The following is a 21,506-nucleotide window of genomic DNA, read 5'->3' on the forward strand; positions in this document are numbered from 1 at the left end:
TTTGTAATTTATTGGGAAAGAGAGACGGGGAAATAATGTATAATCCTGAAACAACTAACCGATGTTCTATTAAGGTTCAACTTTTCATGATTATAGATCCTCCTACAATTTCAGTGATTGTGCCCAGCATAGTATACAATTCAGTATCAGTATTTACTTCAGTTTCTATCATTTCAGTATCTTTCTTGTTCTGGCTTATATCTTACCTGCTATCCGCTTCATCCAGGAGGCCTCGTCGATGCCCAGGTTGTTGTTGATGATCTTTAGGATGCTTCCCAGGACAATACTTAGATGTTCAGAGGTGACTTGAGTGCAACATGGCTTTGAAGGATCAGAGCTATTCTCAGGGCCCCTCTCCCACCAATAGGACAAGTAATTACACAGCATAGGCAGCACCACCTCGATAACATGGGGCATTTCAGTGTAGCGGGCACCCGAGTCTGCTAGGCTGCTGATCTCCTTTATCAAACCATCCAAGTGAGGTATTTCTGTGCACATCTCGTCCACTGTATCTGGCATACCTAGAACTGCACACAGAATGGAAGACAAGCAAGTACATTCATAAGTTAACTACTGCAAAGGAACCTTATAACAAGACAGAAGGGAGCTATTTTATATCAGACTTTCAAAAGCCTAATGATTGCATGCATTTATATTGATGATGTATAAAGGTGCTTCAGTGTTGATCTCTTCGTGTACACGTGAGAACATGTCATAATCAATATAGTAGGAACTCTTACAATCAAAGTCATGTAGTGACTGTTCAGTGTAAAAAAACTGAGGTCTCAGACGTGTGATCTCATCAGGTGTGTTTTTTTCAGTATAAACACCATGACAAATGATGCAAGTCAATGACACTATTAGCAGCCTTAAAGCAGGGGTGAATGGTTTGATGGGCATGGCACCTGAACTCGCTTCTCAGAGACTATGCATGATCAAGATACATAAGCTGAGCAGTGAATCGTTTCTAGATGCTTTCTATGAGTACAGTGTTTGCTCACTAATATCCACAGTCTCCACGAGGCAACCCTCTTTTATGTATTTATTATACAAGTTGATTTTATATTGTTTTATAGCTACAAGGAAAGCTGTTTTCCAGGAAAGGTGTTGCAGGGATACTTTGTGAACAGGTTCGAAAGGATCTTTCATCAGACGGGAGAGTACAATATTAAGCTCCCAGGGAGGAGAAGGATGCCTAATGGGAGGGAAAACCCTTTTCAAACCCTCTAGAAAATCCTTGATGACTGGGATTCTGAAAAAAAGAGGTTTGTGAAGGACATTTTCTATAAGCTGTGAGGGCTACCAAGTGAACGCTTATAGAAGAGAACTGCAAGCCAGATTTTGCCAAATGAAGTATGTATGGCAGTATAACGTCCTCCTGGCAAGAAGTGGGGTCCACGTTCTTGGAGGAACATCACATGGAGAATCTTTTCCACTTGAAGGCATATGTGGAACGGGTGGAAGGGTGCTTAGCCTCTTTAAGGATGCCCATGCACTCCTTTGGTAGATTCAAGTGAACATACTTTACTATCTCAGGAGCCATGTCACCAAATTCAAGGAGGAGAGATTCGGATGTAGTATCTGGCCTTGGAACTTCGTCAGGAGGTCTGTCCTGCAAGGCAGCCTCCGATGTGGACAGACGGACTGGTGAAGAAGGTTCATGAACCACTATTGGAGTGGCAACTCTGGAGCTATTAGAATAATTTTGGCTCTCAAGTAGGACAGCTTGATGAGAATTGCTGGTATTAAGGGAATCAGTGGAAAAGCGTAAAGACGTTTAATGGACCAGTCGATCCATAGGGCATTCCCCAGAGTCCCTGGTTGATAGTAACTCGAGGCGAATATTGAGAATTTTTTATTTTCTGCTAAGAGCCATTTCCATATTGCCTGGGCTTCGTGCGAAAGCGGTCTGGATATTGTCCCTCCCTGTTTGTTGAGATAGTAGATCATAGTTATATTGTCCATTTGTACAAGCAGGGAGTTGCTTTGAAGGATGGATGAAATGTTGTTAGCGCCAGATGGACTGCTTGAAGCTCCAGGAGATTGATGTGGTATGTGGACTCTCTCTCTGTGACCATGTGCCATGGATTTGGAGGTTGTCCATGTGAGTCCCCCAGCCTAGAAGTGAGGCATCCGTTACTATCGTTTGTGGCTGAACCTCCTGATGAAAGGGCCTGCCCCAAAGCCAGTTCTTTGGTGAGCACCACCACTTCCAGGATCTTTTTGAAGAGATAATGTTATCCTGTCCTCCCAACTGCCCGTCAGCTGATCCCACTGGTCCTCTGGACATTTCTGCAATGCTTGCATGTAGAGGCGAGCATTCGGTGTGAGGAAGATGCAGGATGCCATTGAGCCCAGGAGAGAAGATACTGCTCGCACTGTTGGATCGCAAGCTGTCATGAGAGAATGACATTTCGAAGGATCGATAAACATCTCTCCTCTGAAGGATACACTTTTGCCTGTAATGTGTCGATGGTTGCTCCCAAGTAGGGCAATGTCTGAACCGGGACAGGATTTGACTTGCTGAGGTTTATCTGTAGGTCTAATCTGTTGAGGAGGCTGCAAGTCCAATGATAGTGAAGCTGAGCTTCTTGAGAGGTGGACGCCTTGATCAGCAAATCGTCTAGGTAGGGGTAGACGAATATTTAGTTTTTCCTGAGATGGGCAGCCACCACTGCAATGCACTTCAAGAAAGTTCTGGGTGCTGACTTGAGACCAAACAGAAGGAGTTTCTACTAGTAGTGATCTTGACCTTCTACAAAGCTCAAGAACTTGCAATGCTTTCTGGCAATTGGAATGTGAAAGTAAGCGCCTTGAAGGTCGATGGAACAAAGCCAATCCCCCTGGAGTAGCTGGGGATAAATTTGGTGTTGAGACAGAATCCGGAACTTTTCTCGCCGAATCCACTTGTTGGCTGATTTGAGGTTGAGAATGGATCTGAATTTGTTCTTGTCTCTCTTTTTTACCAGGAAGTACCTGAAGTAAATGCCTGTTCCTCGTTGGTGGTGAGGGACAGGTTCTACTGCATGTTTCTGTAAGAGGATGTTGATCTCCAACCGCAGTAGAGGGAGTTGAAAAGTGGACGGTCTCAGAGGGATGGACAGTGGAGGGCTGGTAAATCTGAAACTGTATCCATTTTGTACAATATTCAGAACCCACGCATCTTTTCTTATTCTTTGCTACTCTGCCACATGAAATTATATACTTACCGCCTCCGGAGTGGGTAACAGAAGAGGGGGCAGTAACGACTCAGGTTCTGGAAGCAGAAAGCTGTTTTCCACCTTGAGTGGTCTGCTGAGTGGATCTTTCCCTGGGCAGTTACCTCTCGTACTTGTGGTAGGGGCGCTGCTGTTGTTGTAGGGTGCCACTTTGGTGTCGTCCCCACTGAGGGGGTTGAACCCTCTGGGTATAGTATCTTCTATGGTAGGGTCGGAATGATTTAAGTTGTTCTCTGGATCTTTCCAAGCCGACAGCTCTCAAGGTCTCCATCTCATCCTTCATCCTCGCCCTCTCATCATTGGCACAGCTTCTGAAAAGGGTTGTGCCAGAGAATGGAAGATTTTGAATCCTCTGCTGAGCCTGTGGTTTCAAACAGGTGAGACAAAGCCACAAATGTCTTCTGAGAGCGACCCCATGGCAGTATTCATGTGCTGCAAGGAGCGAGGAATCAGCTGTGGCACTAATTATTTGGTTGGAGACGAGCAGGGCTTCATTTAGGATCTCTTGAAAATCCTGTCTTTTATCTCTTTAGAGATATTCCACAAATTGTTGTATGGAGGAAGATAGTGGAGAAAGAGGTTTCAAGGGTCTGCCTTGACCGAGATCTCCTGGAACGGTGCTGATCACGTGAATACCTTGAGTGAGATGAGGGTATTGAACTGTGGTGATGTCTGGATCGATGGCATGATCTAGAATGAGTTGAAGACCTGAGAACTACTGGCACTGATGGAGGAGGCGGAGGCACTGTCTGCGGTGATGGAGGAGGAGTAGCTTGAGGAGATGGCACTGTCAGTGGAGAGCCAGGTGCAACTCGTGAAGGGGAGTATGTTCTCGAATACTCTGAGTCTGGAGACGTATAGGTGAGCTTTCTCTTGCATCTTGCCTCCTGGAGTTGTGAGGAGGTTCTATAACTTCTCGATGTCGATCTATCTCTGTGCCTTGACGTCGACCTGCTTGTCAATAAACGTCAATGCGTTGACGTTGAGGTACTTTCCTACAGCTGGTATCAATTTCGACATCGACCTCCTATGGAACCTTGACAGCAACCTTGTTGACGGCGAATGCTGCAGTGACGTCGGACTCCTCGAAGTCGAAAGAAGGTCTTGTTGCTCTTGACGTCTCCGCCCTATGCCTCAACAGCAAACAATGTTGCTTCCTCAACGGCGAATGGTGGATGGACAGCAAACACCTTGGGGCCGTACCTCTCCTCGATGTCGATCGGGACCTATGCTGTTTTTCAGACATTTTTTGTGGGGGACACTCACAAGATACAGAAAATAGAGTCCTGGTAGAGGTATAGGTCTCTCCTTCCTCTGAGGTACATCTCAAAGACTGCGCCTCCTGCCTTCTCCTTTTCCTTTTCCATAGAGGTGAATCTTCTCTCTGTCTCGAGGGTGTCTGGAGAAGGTCTTGCAATGTTGACACAATGCAGGAAGTACAAGTTACTTACCTTTGTTAACGAAATATCTGGTAGAGACATATTCTAGTTGCAGATTCCTTACCTTAACATTTTTCCCCAGGTGTAAGACTGGATCCGAAGATTTTTTCTTCGAGCAATACCCTTAAATGTTGGTCGACTCTGCGGGGTCGTTGGCGTCGTAGTCGCAGTGATGACTTCGGGAGTAATACAAAGACGCCGCATCAGCGCAGGGACGTCAGGTTCTTTTAACGACTTTCCAGGCCAAAGCGCAGAGCCGCTAAGAACACTGAGATTGGTGCGTCAGAGCGAAGGACCTGAATGGGGAATCCCTGTCCCTAGAAATCAGTTCTCAAGTGGGGAGGATGGGTGGGCTGGTAAGGAATCTGCAACTAGAATGTGTCTCTACCAGATATTTTGTTACCGAAAGTAAGTAACTGATAGAGACTTCTAGTTGCATATTCCTTACCTTAGAATAGATACTCAAGCAATGCCATCCTCGGAGGTGGGCTGCGAACCAAGATCACACTAGAAAGTCTTGCAGGACCCAACGACCAAAGTAGCCGTCCCGACGGACCTGACTGTCCAGGCAGTAATGTTTAGCAGGGATGCCCACGTACCTGCCTGGCAGATATCCATAACAGGCACTCCGTGTGCTAAAGCAGTGGGAGCAGCAATGAGCATGCAAGCCAACAGGGGGTTGCTTCTTGGTCAAAGCATAGCACATCTAGATGCAAGGAAGTACCCATCGAGAGATGGTACATTTTGCTTCGCCTTCCCTTTTTTTGCACCTACATATCCAACAAAGAGTTGATCGTTCACCCGGAAATCTTTAGTACGATTGAGATAGAACGCCAATGCTCTTTTTGGGTCCAGAAGGTGGAGTCTCTCCTCCTCATGAGAAGGATGAGCGGGTGTGTAAAAAGTAGGCAAGGTGATGGACTGGTGTACATGAAAAGTCGTAACAACCTTGGGAAGGAAGGAAGCCTTGTAGCTCACTTACTCTTCAAGCAGAAGTGATGGCAACAATAAAGACAGTCTTGAAAGCGAGGAGCCGTAGAGCGCAATTGTGCATCGGCTCAAAGGGAGTACACAATAAGTAAGGACAAGATTGAGGTCCCACTGAGCCATGATAAATGGGGTGGGAGGAAATAAATGAGTGAGACCTTTAAGGAATCAATTGACAATAGGAGACTTAAAGAGTGAGGGCTGATCAAGTAACCTAAGAAAGGCTGAAATAGTCAATAAATACCCTTTGAGGGTGCCCAAAGCAGAGCCCTGCTGGGCTAAAGAAAGAATGAAACAAAATAACCTCAGAAAGAGAAGCAGAGAGGGGAATGACAGATTTGTTGGTACACCATGCCACAAATTATGCAAACAACAGGTTATACCGTTTTGGTGGAGGGACGCCTGGCTGCCAAGATAACATCACAGACTTCGGGTGGAAGATCAAAAGTAGTCATCTACTGCCGCTCAATCTTTACACATGAAGGCGGAGATTGGACAAGTTCAGGTGGAGAAAAGTCTCCTGTTGCTGCAACAGAAGATCTGCCCGAAGAGGCAGTCCGAGTGGAGGATCTGCAGCCATGCTCAATATCTCTGGATACCATACTCTCGCAACCGATCTGCTTAGAGAGTCGGTCGTGTCCAGCCCACATCGGATTGTGAACTTCGCTGCATCTCTCCCATCTGTGACAACTTGGGAGACAATAGCACGGTCCTCCCCTGGTATCTGCGGCAGAACTTGTGCAACCGTATCACACAGAGTATGTATAGCGGCCCAAAAGGCATGCGGTCTTCACGGACTGCAGTGCGACACTGGAGGAAGAACAAAATCTTCTTTCCAAATTGTTCCAGCCTTTTTGATTCCCTAGCCAGGGGTGTGGAAGAGAAAGCACCAGAGGAAGAGGAAGCCTGGATGACAAGACGTGTGGGTGTTGGGATAGGAATTTAGGGTAGTTCGAGGCAGGCCAATGGCGGCGTGTGATAGTCCTGTTCACAGGAGCCCCTGTGTTGAGTTTGTACCAAGTACCTAAGAGGAAATCGGTGAGGGCTTCACTGAATGGCAGAAGGGGCTCAGATGTGGAAGCCCCTGGCTGAAGCACCTCCATCAGGAGATTTGACCTGACCTATACAGTAGGCAGCTCAAGCAAGGCCGAGGACCTCAGCCGCCCTACTGACCACCATAGAATATGTTGCTTCCTCCGCCGTAGCCACTGTAGAAGGAGACAGCATGCCAGCATCTGGAGAAATGTCCAGGCCACTGGCCTTGCCCAACTCCTGTGCACAGTCCAAATTAGGGTCATCCTGGTATTCAAAAGGGTCCAGGGACCCCTCTAATCCTTCCCCGAATTCGTACCCATAAGAAAAAGAGTCCAAATCCGACCTGGGGTGAGTAGGCAACATCAAAGACAGACACGGCGTCAGCCGATGCTGTTCCGACTCCGAATCGTCAGGGATGAGGATCAGGTCGACTTCTATGGTGGCCACCACTGATGTCGGGAGCGCTGAAAATTGAACCGGCGCAGGGGAAGGATTTGAGAGAGGATCCGGAGGGGACCTCGGTGCCCTGAGCCGCAGCTGCCGGCGCGAAAGCCGAAGGCCCCCTGAACAAACCCCTTGGGCCTGAAGGCACTGTATCGAGGTCGGCCTGACCACAAATGAGGCGCATGTCCTCATAAAACTCTTTCAATTGAGCAAGGGTCGCTATGGCTCCCAGAAATTAAGGGAAGCACGGAGCGGACCAAAAAGCCGGCTCCGAAGATGGAGGCCTCGAGCGTTGACGCTCGTCCCGCTTCCCATCAGCAGAGGGATAGGGTGAAGTCGAAGGGTGATAGGGCCGCTTTGACTTCTTCTTACCAGGGCCCGAAGACTTGGAGGAAGAAGAATGGTGGTGGCTCTGCGAGTGGTCTCGAGACCTTCCCCATCGAGCGAGACCAGGACCTACGCGGAGTTGAGCACAGAGCCACCATGAGCTTGAGGGACCGCTCCCTCAAGGCCTTCGGGTGCATGGCTCGGCACTCGGTGCACGACTTCGGGGTCGCGCTCCAAGCACCACAAACAGACCCGATGTGGATCAGTCACCAACATCATGCGGTGACGGTCCTCGCATGGCTTGAAACCGGTCTTCTGGGACATCTCGACGCACCAAAAAACTCATCAAAAGGGGTCGAAATCGGTCAAAAAGAGACCAGGGTAGCTCACTCCGGATCAGCATGTGGCGCGGAAACAAAAGAACTCGTGTCACTATGCTGACGTGGCGTCTTTGTACTACTCCCAACGTCATCACGGCAACTATGACGCCAACGGGGTTAACCAATGCCATCTGATGCCTGGGGGAAAATTCTAAGGTAAGGAATGCAACTAGAAGTCTCTATCAGATTATGTGTGTCTGGTAGGCAGACAATACACTCATCGTGAGGGTCTGTCTTGGCCTTCTTTCTTCCCCAGGATGGACAGTTATATCAGAAAGGGAAGGCATTTTTAGAAAGAACACCTTAAAGTTCTGTCAGAAAAAAGGACGAACATGTTGGTAAAGATGAGAACCGTCAAATAAAGCAGTTGTCACAAAAATTCGGAAGTGAATTTTGAAGAAAAAAAACAGATTTTGGCCGGGCTCAATGCTCCAGGGTGCTGTCAGCAGGAGCCAGAAAAAAGAACTGAAGCAACTGTCACTTGCTCAGCATCATGGGATACTGGTGGTCTCCGGCTTCTTAAAGGCACATCCTTATTTTCACTCATATAATGGCAGCCTATGGAGCTACACTGCCCTGGCTTGCTTATTCTCTCTGTTACCCCGAAAAAGAGCTTGTGAAAGACATTTATGCAGTTTCTGTACTAAAAGACCATCACATTTTATACAACTGTAATCTACTAGCCCTTTAATGAATTAAAGATGATGAATTGGGCCATTGTAGCCTTTTCCTATAGGCTGCATATTGACTTTCTCTCTTATATGACTCTGCAAGCCTTGCCGAAGAAAGAAGTACATCTCCAATTAAGAGGATATATTATGAAGAAGTGCTCCGTGGTCCCCGCATGTGGGCGGGACTATTCAGTGCTTAGAACTGTAAATGGAAATCCCCTATGAGAGAAATACAGAGTCTCTTCCCTGTTCAGTACAATGTTAATGTTTAGTAAAAAATGTGCATGAAATCATTTAAAAAGTGAGGGATGCAATACACTAGGCAGTTTGTGGTTCAAACTAGCAAGAAGGAAAAACAAACAATTCTAAGACTCAAGTTAACAGTTTTCCTGCCTACCATCAACTACTAGTTATTCAAGATAATTCTTCCATGACACTGATTGTGTCCAAGAGGTACTTACTAGCTCTTTCCCTGGCAGTCTTTGTGTTGAACACAGACAGGGGATTGTTGTGATTCAGAGATGGTTCAAGGAAAGCAACAGGGATGGCCCCAGCTAAAGCTGCTAAGCACTCTCCAAGTGAAGGACGTTGCCTGTTACAAAGAGAGAAAAGGTATTGACATGCAACTCTTCTATAAACTGGACTACTCCGTAGGAGTTCATATTGTTCAATAATAGTTGTAGGGTAAAATATCGCAAGGTAATCTTTCGGTTCCTTCCAGAAAAAAGGGAGCAGCAGGTGCACAAACATGCTTTATTCTTTAATTTCATCATAAATGTATTATGAATTACAATCCAGAAAAGCAATTCAAAATTTTTTTGAGTGTTAACCTCTTTAAATACTAATTTCAAGAAAATGGCTGAACTTATTTACACCAAATAAAAAAAAGCACACTTTCTCAACAAAGTTCTAACTTTCAGCCAAATTTGGCATACTTCCATTCAGCCATTTTTCTGGATCGGAGAGAAAACTTTAGTGTGGGAATTAACATGTGGAATCGCAGTTTTGGGGCCCCCCTCCCCCCTTTGTCTTGTCTTCCCCACCCATGATGGATCAGCACAGACCTTTCCATGAAGAAGCTAAGGTGGGTGAGCCTTTTATTGTAAAAAAAAAGAAGAAATAAAATTAAATATAAATATAAACATCAATGTAGATATTTGTTTTGCACAGAAGTGATTGCCAAAGTGTAGTTATAATTAGACCTGACATTCCACAGAGAGCATTTTGTTTCACTAATGACTTTGGTGCCATTTGACGAATATGCAGGTAATATTTCAAAAAATAAAAAACAAAAGAATAAGGCCCTCATTACGACCCTGGCGGTCAGTGGAGAAGTGGCGGTAATACCGCCAACAGACCGGTGGAAAAAAAAATTGAATTATGACCATGGCGGTTACCGCCATGGTCAACCGCCACTTCTCCACTCTGACCGCCAGGGCGGTGACGACCACTGGGCTGGATGACGACGGTATCAGGACCCCACATACCGCCATGGATTTCGTGGGGTTTGGAACTGCCATGAAATCCATGGCGGTAGGCACTATCAGTGCCAGGGAATTCGTTCCCGGGCACTGATAGGGGTCTCCCCCATCCCTCTCACCCTCCCCAGAGTCCTCCCCCCACACCCCTGACCCCCCACCACTCCCCAAACGTGGAAGGACCCACCCCCACCCACCCAACATCAACACACACCCCCCTACACGCACACAGACACTGCCACTACACATACCCGCACACATACTAACAAACATTCCAACAGACACACACACAGTCATACATGCACACATACATACATTTACGCACACATACTCACAGACATAAAGACATGCACACATTTTCAAACACACAACACCCACTGCATGCATACACGCACTCACACACACCCTCTACACACTCACACGTACACCCCCATGCCCGGACACAACACCCCCCACCCCCCTCCCCTAACGGACAATCATCTTACCTGGTTCCGGAGATCCTCCGGGAGGGAACTGGATCCATGGGGGCTACTCCGCCACCAGCACCCCGTCACCAGAACACCGCCACGCCGAATCATGGAACGTGATTCGGTGGGCGGTGTTCTGATGACGTGGCGGTGGAGGTGGAGCAGCCTCCACTTCCCCGCCGACCGCCAGTATGGCTGCTAGCGGCCCTCCGTCCAAAAAAGGACAGAGGGCTGCTGGCAGTCATAATACGCTGTGCGGAAAACCACTGGCAGTCTTCAGCACGGCTATACCTCGGCGGTCTTTTTGGAAAATGAGGGCCTAAGTTACTTACCTTCGGTAACGTCTTTTCTAATATAGACTCTTTCTAATGGCAGATTCCTTACCTTGTGTGAATTTCCCAATACGCCAGCCTCCACCTTGCAACTTCAAGTCCCCTCTTGCCTTAGTATTTGGTATTGTGTGTCTCCGCATCAGAGCCGACCTGCCTTAAATGTGATGTCAGGCTCTTATATGTGTGCTCCTCCTTCGGATGACAAAGCCATAAGATAAAAAAAAAGGCAGTGTGCAGAATTAATAGACTGAAACTTTATTAATGGACTATCTGAGTACATTCCACAGAATGGGTAGTAAGATGGGTCGGTGAGGAATCTGCACTTAAAGAGCCTCAACCAGAAAAGGTATTTCTGAAGATTCCTCAACTTGTGAATAGATACCAAAGCAGTAACTTTTAAGGTACTAGGTCTATGGAATGGCTCAAACTGGGAAATTAAGAATAGATTAGGGGAAGTGACTGTCCACCAGATTTGGATGTCTATGGAGTAATCCTTATGAACATGCGGAGAGACACCAATGTAGCACCCTGGTAAATGTCCATGAGTGGTACACCATGCCCCAGCTCTGTGGTAGCAGCCTTTACTCTGCTGAAAGGAGGAGCAAGACTTCTGGGGCTGCTTCTTGGCTAGCCTACTGCAGATATTGACAAAGATGTATAACACAAACCATTGGGAGATAGTTCTTCTTTGCACCGCTTTTCCATTTTTTTCTCCACAGAGAATGATGAAAAACTGGTCATTTTGTCAGTAACTTCTAGTCTGATCGATGTAAAAGCTAAGAGCCCTTGTGGGGTCAAACAGTAAAGCCATTCCTGCTTCCCCTCACATTGGTGAGGTGGAGCATATAAAGTGAGCAAGGTGATGAATTACCTTACATGGAAGGGCGGAACTACCTTTGTCAGCAATACTGATTTTGTCCCGGGGATGAGCTTGTCTAGGAAAAATGAGGTGTATGGTTGTAGGGCACACAAAACATGTTGTTCATTACTCACCTGGCAAAGGTTAGTATGATATAGGATGCTGTCTGGATGGTCAAAAGAAGTGTATAAGGTAAGTGTGGATGGATTACAATAGAGTGTACATTAGATAAGTGAGAACCAAATTAGAGTCCGACTGCAGCATCACAAAAGGTGTTGACCAGAACATATGTAAAAGGCATTACAACAGGTGCCTTAAAGAAGGATGGCTGATCCAGTAAACACAGGAAGGAGGAAAGGTAAATGTTAACAGTTGCCACAGCAAGGCCTTGCTGGGCAAAGGTCAGGCAAAAGACAAACAAAATAAGAGAAAATTTGATAACTGTCCATTCAGAGGTTGGATATGTCAGATGGAGCACCCAACATCAAATTTCTCCCAGCATCCTGAGAAAACAGATTTGGCAGAAGGATGCCTTACTTCCTTGGTGACATCAATCACTTTAAGAGGGAGGATGAAAGCTGTCAACTGTTGGCACTCGATCTCCATGCACGGAGGTGTAGGTTGTGGAGGCTCGGGTGAAAGACTCAGCCTTGTAGCTGCAACAGGAGGTCCACCCAAAGAGACAGTCTAATAGGAGAACATGTATTCATGGCCAAATGTTCTGGATACCACATTCTTCACGCACAACTCTGAAGCCTCTAGGATTGTCTGGATCTGGTCTTTCCTGATATTTTTTCGACTCTGGGCCAGAGAGAGGGAGGGTTGAAAAGACATACAGGAGTCCAGACCCCAAAATCAGGTGGAAGGAGTCTCTGAGAAAGAACTGCATTGTGAACTCCAATGCACAAATGTTTTGACACCGCATTCTCTGTGGTAGAGAAAAGATCGAGCCAGGGTTCTCCCAGTTCCTGAAAAGGGCACTATGCCACCTCAGAGAGTAACTGTCATTTGTGATCTCCTAGGCACTGCCAGCTCAGTTTGTCCTCCATGGCATTTAAAGATCCTCTCAGGTGCTGGGTAATCAAGGAGATACCCAGAGTATTCAGCCACTTTTAGAGATACAGAGTACTCCAGCACAGGACCCATGGCTCCACTCTACCTTGCTTGCTGATATACTGCAGGACATGCAGGATGCTTTCAGTGCCAAGTTGATTGTTCGCAACTCCAACAAGTTGATGTGGAGGTGAGCCTCTGCTGGAGACCACAGTTCTCTGATCGTCTCCTCTTCCCAAATGGCCTCTAAAACCTATGCATGTCGCAACCGTTAGCTCAAGGTGGAGTAGAGAGAGGGTTCTGCCAATGGTCAACTCACGGTTAAGCAACCACCACAGATCCTCCAGGGCAGCCTCCTTCAACACCTGGATGGACTTCGATAAATCCCCTTGATGCTGAGCCCACTCTGATTTCTGGTACCACTGCAGAGCATGCATGTGTCATCTGATCTGGTTCACAAGTAGGATACAGGAGGCTAAGAGGCACAACAGCCTCACAGCGGCTTTCACTGAGACCTAGGTCAAGGGTTAGAACATCAAGATCATAACCCAAATGTCCTGGACTTGTTGGGGTTGAGGGATGGCTTGGGAATGCACTGTGTCCCAGATGGCTCCAGAGAATGGGAGTCACTGGGAAGAAGTCAGATGTAATTTTGGCATGTTGATGGAAAAACCGAGTTAAGCCAACAAGTTGGCTATCTTCTGGAGGTGGCTTATGACTATTTGAGGTTAGCCTGCCTTCAGCAGCCAGTCATTGAGGTATGGAAAGATAGGCTGCTACCACCACCATCATCTTTCTGAACACCAGAAGTGTAGTGGTAAGGCCAAAGGGAAGCACAGAGAACTGGAATTGCTTGTGGTCTACCGGAAACCACAGATAATGCCTGTCGGACTGCAGGATGGGAATGTGGAAGTATGTATCCTGCAAGTCCAGTGCAACCATCCAGTCTATTGATCTAGATAGACAGAACTTGGGCCAGAGGAGCATTTTGAACATGTCCTTCTGGAGGTTGAAGTTCATAGGGTGAAGTTCTAGGATGGGATGAAGGCCTCAGTTCTTTGTCTGCACCAGAAAATAATGGGAATAGCAACTTGTCCCGATCTCTGATGCCAGCACCCTCTCTATTGCTTCCTTGGCCAAGAGAGCCTAAACTTTTTGCCAGAGTATGAACAAATAGTCCGGTGAGGGATAGGACAGCAAGGGCATTGTGAGTTTGTGTTCCATAATATGGACCACCCATTCATCTGATGTGATACTCCGTCATCTGGGGAGGTGAAAGATGGCACAACTGCCTACCATGTGAATTTGTGCAGCAAAGATATTTTAAACCAGTTTTGCGGTCTCAGGATGGAGAGGGTTTGGGGTTGGAGAACTGTGTTGCCCATGGGGGCCTGAATGCTGTCAGCCAGGTGCCTGGTTTTGCCTCCAGAAGGACTGGGAGACTTGTTGCTGCTGAGACCCATATTGACATTTTCTGTGCAGGTATTCCCTACCGAAGCCCTGAAAGGGGCAATGTTGTATGGGGGAACTGCAGGACAGCCTGAGCTAGATCCAGAATACAAGCAGTGACTTTGCTCTCCTTAAATTTTTCGAGGGCCAAGTCAACCTTTGCACCAACAAGTATCAAGCCATTGAATGACATGTCCATAAAAGACTACTGGACATATGACGAAACGCCTGTTGAGTGAATCTCAGTGTGGCACCCAAGCATCACTTTTGTTCCAAATGCCCTACCTAGGCAGTTGGTTGTGTCCAAGCCAGAACAGATGGTGTGTTTCACAGCACTTTGACCATTAAGGTTAAGCCACTGGAGGATTTCTCTGACATTCTCGGGGACAGCTGGAAAGATGTTTGCCACCCAGTCCTACAAGGTGTGCAAAAACCATCCGAGGAGGCATTAATGGATGACAAGGCTGGCACCTGAAAAGAAGCGCTTCACAACATTTTCCATCATTTTGGATTCCCTGTCAGGTGAAATGGTAGGGAATGAGTACAGGTTAAGGCGGCTGGATGATGCTTGAATCACCAGATTCTCTGGTGTAGAGTGCTGGATTATAAAATCCCAATCCCTGAGGTCATGCCTGTGCTGCCTGTCTGTTCACTGGGTGCCAAGATCATGGTTTTATCAAGGTGTCCACCATTATACATTGGTGAGAGCCTCATTAAAACGGAGCAGAGGTTCCTGGGAGGTAGCTGCAGGATTGAGGACTTTTGTTAAGACACTGGTTTTGACTTTGTGCATAGGCAGTATTAAGAACTTCTGCTGCCCTCCTCAAGAAAGTTACAAAGGCGGCAGGCAGGTTCTTCAGTGGCTATGGGGTTCTCAGAATTCAGCTCATTCTCGCTGGAGCCGTTCAGGCCGGTGGCATCTGGAAGGTCCTCAAAGATATTGGGGTCTTCATTAATGTCATATCCATCATCATTATAACACTGTTGTTCTGGGTCTGAATAAATATAGGAGGCTGGCTCAGTACATGGTTGACACCTATAGGTGAGGCACCCTATACGGAGTCCAGAAAACCCTTAGTGATAGTATAGACGGCTCTAGATAACAAGAGCTCTCATAAGGGTAGCTGTGGAAAGCAGCTAAGTTTTATCCAGGGAGGTGTAAAGCGGTTGCAAATACCACACAGGTCAGTCAGTGATGTACACACAGGAAAGAACCACATCAGTGTTAGAAAAACATGTTATATTTATTGTAACACACACTCTAGAACTAACTTTGGCATATCTCCTAACTAGAGATATGGACAAAAAAATACACGTAGCAACAGGTAAGTAAATGCATAAATTAACATGGCCCCTATGGGGGGCACTGGGGTGGCAAACCACATACTAAAACAAATTAAATGTGAAAATTACTTCCAACCCACATTACCACTCAGGGACCCTTAGGACTCAGGAAGTACTAAAACCTCAAAGGTAAGTAGACTGGGGAAGTATTAAAACCCCAAAGGTAAGTAGATAGGATTCCACAGGCGCCCATGCGCAGGGTAGTATTCTCGGTTCAGCATCCATAGGCTTACATGGGGAAGTCGTGGTAGGAAATTTCACATTTTAGGACCCTTCCTAGATGACCCTGAGGAAACCTGTTGGGACAAGGGAGGTTGGATAGTGCCGCCAACTGCGGATATGCAGAACAGTGGAGTACCTACACCAGGGATCCAAGATGCATTCGCTGGAACCCAGGCATGGATTCCGGAAGAAGAGGACCTAAGGAAGGAGGGGACAGAGTCCATACCACTTGGAGGTGCCCAGGCGGTGCAGGAGGGCAATGCCCACCCTTCTCGGGGAGATCATCCTATAGGACAGTGGACAAAGAAGTGAAGCTGTGGAGTCTAGGTGATGGAGGAAGATCCCAGCATTTGGGCGGCCTAGCAAGGCCCTGGTGACCCAATCCTGGCAGGTAGGTCAGGGCCAGCCCTCAGCATGCAGAAGAGCCAGTAGGAATCAATGAAGCCCCCAGCAGGACCCTCTGGCAGCAGGCACAGGGAGGCCTCAAGAGCACAGTAAAGAAGGATGCCCACATTGCAGGAGTTACAGAGAGGACATCGTTCTTGGAGCTGGAGAGTGCTGGAGGCCAGGGCTTCTTGGAGCTATGAAGTCTTCAAACTGAGGAGCCAGCAAGTCTTGGCAATGACAAACAGATGAGGTGCACAGGGGTTCCAGCCAAGGAGCTCTGACGAAGGACCACAAACTTCTCAGTTGCAAGGAAGATAGGTCAGACCTCTGGAGAGCCACAAAACCACCACCTGTGTTGTAGAGACTTGACGAGTCCATGGGACAGCAGGATCCACAAGCTGGTCATCGTCATTGAGGTGCCTGCAGATGCAGGAGAGTGACTCCTTCCCTCCAAGGGAGATTTCATCTTGCTTTCCTGAGTGCAGGCAGAGTCCCAGTGACTCTGGAGGATGCACAGCCACAGGCTTGAAGAACTCTTTGCAGAGCCTGGAAACAAAGTTGCAGTAGGAGCCCTCCTTCTGGTTACAGTCTTGCTCTTGGTTCCAGCGAAGAACAGCAGCTGTTCTGGTGTCCAGGTTGCAGGAGTGTCTTGGAGAGGAGACTGGTAGGCAGTTCCTGAAGTCTTGCAGACAAATCTAGGGTTCCACCCTCAAGGGAGCCCTTAAGTAACCCTAGAAGGGGGTTGGACACTTACTGCAGTGACCCACCTATAAGAGGGGGGTCAAGGACGTCACCCAGCTGGACTAACCAGCCAGATACTCCCAGGGGCCTCCGCTCATCTTATTGCCAAGATGGCAGAATCAAGTTGCCACGTGGCAGTGCTCTGTGCACATCTCTAGGAGAGAAGCTGGACAGGGCGGTGGTTACCCCCCTTTCCTTTGTGTGGTTTTGCTCCAGAGCGGGAACTAGAGTTTCCTGCACTGGTGCAAACCGATTTATGCAAGGAGGGCACCAAATGTGCCCTTCAAAGCAGTCTGGTGGCGCACAGATGCACCCCCACCCCAGCCCATAGACACTTATTTCTAAAGAAGAGGTGGTCACAGCTCTATCTTACAGAAAATCCTATATTTTGCCTTCCCCTGCCCAAGTTAGGCTCGGCAGCAGGAGGGCAGAACAGTGGCTGTGATCGGCAGCAGCATGGGCTGGAATGCAGCCCCAGCAAGGCTGTACAGGCAGTCTTTGGGGGATCCCCTAAGGAACCCCGAGAGTACCTGGAATCATGCAACCAGCACTGGAATCAGTGTAGTTGCATGATTCCAACATGTTTGATACCAAACATGCCTATGTTCGGTGAAGCCATTATGTAGCGGGACAACTCGTGTTGACCCGTGTCCACTACATACCTTAGGATGGCTTCCCTGCACTTAATAAGCCCAGGAAATGGAGTCTGAGCTTTGTAGGGGCATTTTTGATCATGTAGAGGTGTCCTCACACTTAGAACCATGCACCCTGCCTTTGGGCTAAAGGGCGTACATTTGGGTTGACTTACAGGGTCAGAGTGCACTGACCATGATATAAGGCAAACCTTATATCTGGAGTGGAAGGTGCGTGCACCATTTCAAGCAGGCTGCAATGTCAGGCCTTTAGTCATAGTTTCCATGGGCCCCTATGGGTGCACAATACATGCTGCAGCCCATGGAGGGCCCCTGGTATACCAATGCCCTGGGTACCGAAGTACCATATACAAGGAACTTACATGGGTGCACAAGTATGACAGTTGTGGGATGTAAAGGTTACCATACAACTACATTTAGGGGATAGAGCACTGACACTGGGGTCCTGGTTAGCAGGATCCAAGTGTACTACAATCCAAACATACTGACACCAGGCTAAAAGTGGGGGTAACTATGCTAGAAAGGTGCTACTTTCCTACACTGAGAAACTGTAACAGTGTTGTTCAAGGCGTTGTTGAGCTTCCAAATCTGAAAAAACTATCAGATTTGGTGACGTTGGTGCTAGCATCGAAACTCCAGCGTGTGATGCCGGTCTTGGTGCTGTGGGCAGCATCAGATGTTGTGGCATGGCAGCTCGTCAAAGGGGTCTACTCCGGGTAAAGTTCAGGTGGCATGGCCGACTTCAGAAACAGATCTGCCAAGGGGTCTTCGACAGGCAGCTACCTCGAATCCTTGGCATTCGAAGGCTACCCAGTAGGATTTGATGGAGTACCAAAAATGATTGCTATGGCCTTTTTCAGGTGCTGATTTTTATCTACTGTGGTTGCTCGCTGTGGCACTTCGGGAGGACGCTTCGCAGAGCGGATCTGAGATCGAAAGGTATCTGGGCTGTCGAATGACTCCAAACAGTGGAGCAGCGACACTTCAGCAAACCTGTTTGGACTTTTTGTGCCATTAAAGTGAATTACCTGATTTCCTGTATCTCAATGTGAAGCAGTCTCGAGATCGGCCCCTAGAGTAAGAGTGTATCTGTGCTCTAGACCTCTACCGGACCACTTTCACAACTTCTTCTGGAGTTCGGCTATACTGAGTTTAGTTATGGTCTTGAATCGCCTTTTGGTTCATTTTCACGCAACAATGCATGGCTTTGTGTCTTGTTAGGTGCTGAGACATCAGAGGTAGACGTTGTCGGTATCAATCACCAACATTTGTTGGGGTTGCAGTCATGACACGGCATGAATCATTTCTAGAGAAGAATTTGAAGAAGAATGCACTGCCAACTTTCAATCAGAATCGGAAGGTGCAGGAAGAAAGGAACTGACAACAGTCCACAGAGGTGGTGCATGTACAGGTGACCCAATGCTATATTGGAGGCAGAATGTAGCCGATGTGTGTATGAAAGTGCCTCTTTTGACAATGTCATCCCCAAACTTTTTCCTGGTTTCTGCTGCAATTTCAACTGGATGCACACTTGGTCCCGGCTAAACAGTGCCAGATCTTTTCTCCCAAAACCGCAATCGTTTTTCCCAATTGGCAAACCTTTAGCTACCACTGTAAGTCCCTAGTAAATGGTACTCCTGGTACCTAGGGCAGGGACCTAGGGAAGGCCCATGTGGGTTGCAGCACAAATTGTGCCACCCTCAGGGACCCTCTAAGTGCACCCAGTGCTGCTTTCACAGGCTGCGTGTCTTTGGTGCAGAACTAAAATAAAAAAAAACATGACATGGCACGCAGCCTGTGTGCCCTGCCCCCTTTTACACTGTATGCAATATATGTATGTCACCCCTCTAGCAGGCCTTCCAGCCCTAAAGGCAGGGTGCATTATATTCATGTGAGGGCATACCTGCATGATCAGATATGCCCCTGCTATGTCTTTGTCAATCTCATACATAGTAATTGGGCAGGGAAGCCATTTTAAGTACATTTGCTGGACACTGGTCATTACGAGTTTCCCAGCTACATGAGGGTTTCACTGAAAATAGGGATGTTTGGTATCAAACATATTGTATGAATAAACTCTCACTGAATTCAGTAATGAATTTATTAATATATGCACTCAGAGGGTACCTTAGAGGTGCCCCCTAAACACCTACCAACTCCTACTGTGGGCACTGACTGGTCAAAACCAGTGCAGCCACCTTAGACAAAGTTCTGACCCCGTGAGGTGATAGCCGATGCTCTCGAGGGCTCAGAACAAAGGACTGCTTTGGGCAGAGGTGTGGCCTCATCTCCCAGACAGGACGGACGTACCAGGGCAGGGAGATTCAAAGGTCTTGCCACCTTTGTAATGCAACCAAGTCTCTCCAAATGGTGGAGATGACCGACCCCCCTATCCTGACCCCACTTTTGGTGGCAGCGCAGGTGGGAAAATTAGTAAAATTAGGAGAAATGCCCACTTCATGCCAGTCAAACCCTTGTGGTGGACGAGCTGAAGTTGACACTATGTTTTAAATTCATCCATCATGTTTGGAAGGAATTAGGCCAACAGGGTCAGGGCTATGTCCACTTCCCAAAGAAAGAGGTCATAAGAAGGGTGTAGTTACCCTAAAAGTGAGTAGCCCATTGGCTACCACCTGGCACTAAATTCAGTATTTATGTGGCACCCCTGTATCCTAGAACTCAGATTCCTATTGACCTAAGAAGAGCCAGACACCACAGAAGTCACACCAGCAGAGAAGACCCAAGACACCAACGGACTTGGCCCCAGCCCTACCAACCTGTCTGCAGCCATCGAAGCACCTGCACCCAAAAGACAACTTGTCTTGCAGCCCAGCATCCTCCAAAGCCTTGGGAGGACTGCCCACTTTTGATAAAGACAAACAACTTCTGTGGACAGCGGACCTGTTTGCATAACTTTGTACAAAATAAGGGTAAATAACATTTGTCTAACACCATACGCTCCTGCACAGGGACATTTCCTCTCTGCTTGCCATAATTTGAAGCTGCTCACTTGGCTAATATGGTGCCACTCCACTCAGGGTTAATGAGCTTTGCCATCATTTTCTTACCACCCATACCTTTCCACATAGATGTTCTTTCCGGTACCCAGGGAGTAAAGACTGCACAGGATCCGGTAGCATGATACCTGCACGTCGTCCACTAAAATAAAATAAATAAAGTGTTGCTTAATGAATTATAGAGAAACATATGCACTGCTGTTCAATGTGGTCTAAGAGCAGAAGATAATTATTTCTGAAATACATCTCCCAATGCTACATTTCAAAGACTAGATCAACAACTCCATAATTTCCTGAAACAGCATTTTCCATTTCTATACCTCCCATAGCTGCATCTCCCAGTGCCATGTCTCCCAGCGATGCTTATCTCAATGCTACATCTTGCAGAACTACATATCTCATCTATCAAGCCTTCATCTTCGAGCGCAATACCTCCTAGGGTTAGATCTATGAATTTCAAAATTACATTTTTCAATACTACTTATTTCATACCTCCCATTCCATACCTACATCTCCCAATCCTATATATTTAAAACACATGCCACACTTACTGTACCATCACAAGCCTACATGTAGGAGGCTGGACTGGTGTATGGTGGACACCTTTTGTACTGGCACCTTATACCAGGCCCAGGCAACCCTTATTAGTAAGTGTTACAGTGTCTAGGAAGCCAGGGCTTTCTAGTGGTAGCTGTGGTGAGCAGCAAAGACTTATGTAGGAGGAGTGTGAAGCACTTGAAATACCACAGTAGTCACACAGTAACATGAAAAGAACCACACAGTGTTGCCAAAGTAAAGGTACTTTTTTTATAGTAACACTGAACTAGAATACTATAGGCAATCCCCCTCTCTGGAGGTAAGTACACACAAATTAGACATAGGTAAGTACTAAGGATTAGCATAAAAACATTAGAAATAGCCATGGCCCTATATAGGGGCCAAATCATATACTAAAATAGTGGAATGCGAGAATGGGTCCCCCACCAGAGGATATGGAGTAGTT

The 21,506-nt window shown here is 47.2% G+C and overlaps 1 protein-coding gene across 9 annotated transcripts in view; it reads right to left on the reverse strand.

Moving 5' to 3' along the window:
* RYR3 (ryanodine receptor 3) overlaps window positions 1-21,506 on the reverse strand; it is a 1,450,647-nt gene that overhangs the window by 453,966 nt on the left and 975,175 nt on the right. For all 9 annotated transcript variants that reach the window (XM_069208992.1, XM_069208994.1, XM_069208991.1 and 6 more), the window contains 3 exons: window positions 20,564-20,645; window positions 8,963-9,093; window positions 207-527 (listed from right to left, as the gene is read on the reverse strand). In XM_069208992.1, coding sequence (XP_069065093.1) covers window positions 207-527; window positions 8,963-9,093; window positions 20,564-20,645 — 534 coding nt within the window. The remainder of the gene's footprint in view (window positions 1-206; window positions 528-8,962; window positions 9,094-20,563; window positions 20,646-21,506) is intronic.

The sequence above is a fragment of the Pleurodeles waltl genome, chromosome 9 (assembly GCF_031143425.1).
Source record: "Pleurodeles waltl isolate 20211129_DDA chromosome 9, aPleWal1.hap1.20221129, whole genome shotgun sequence".
In the NCBI taxonomy this organism is placed as follows: domain Eukaryota; kingdom Metazoa; phylum Chordata; class Amphibia; order Caudata; family Salamandridae; genus Pleurodeles; species Pleurodeles waltl.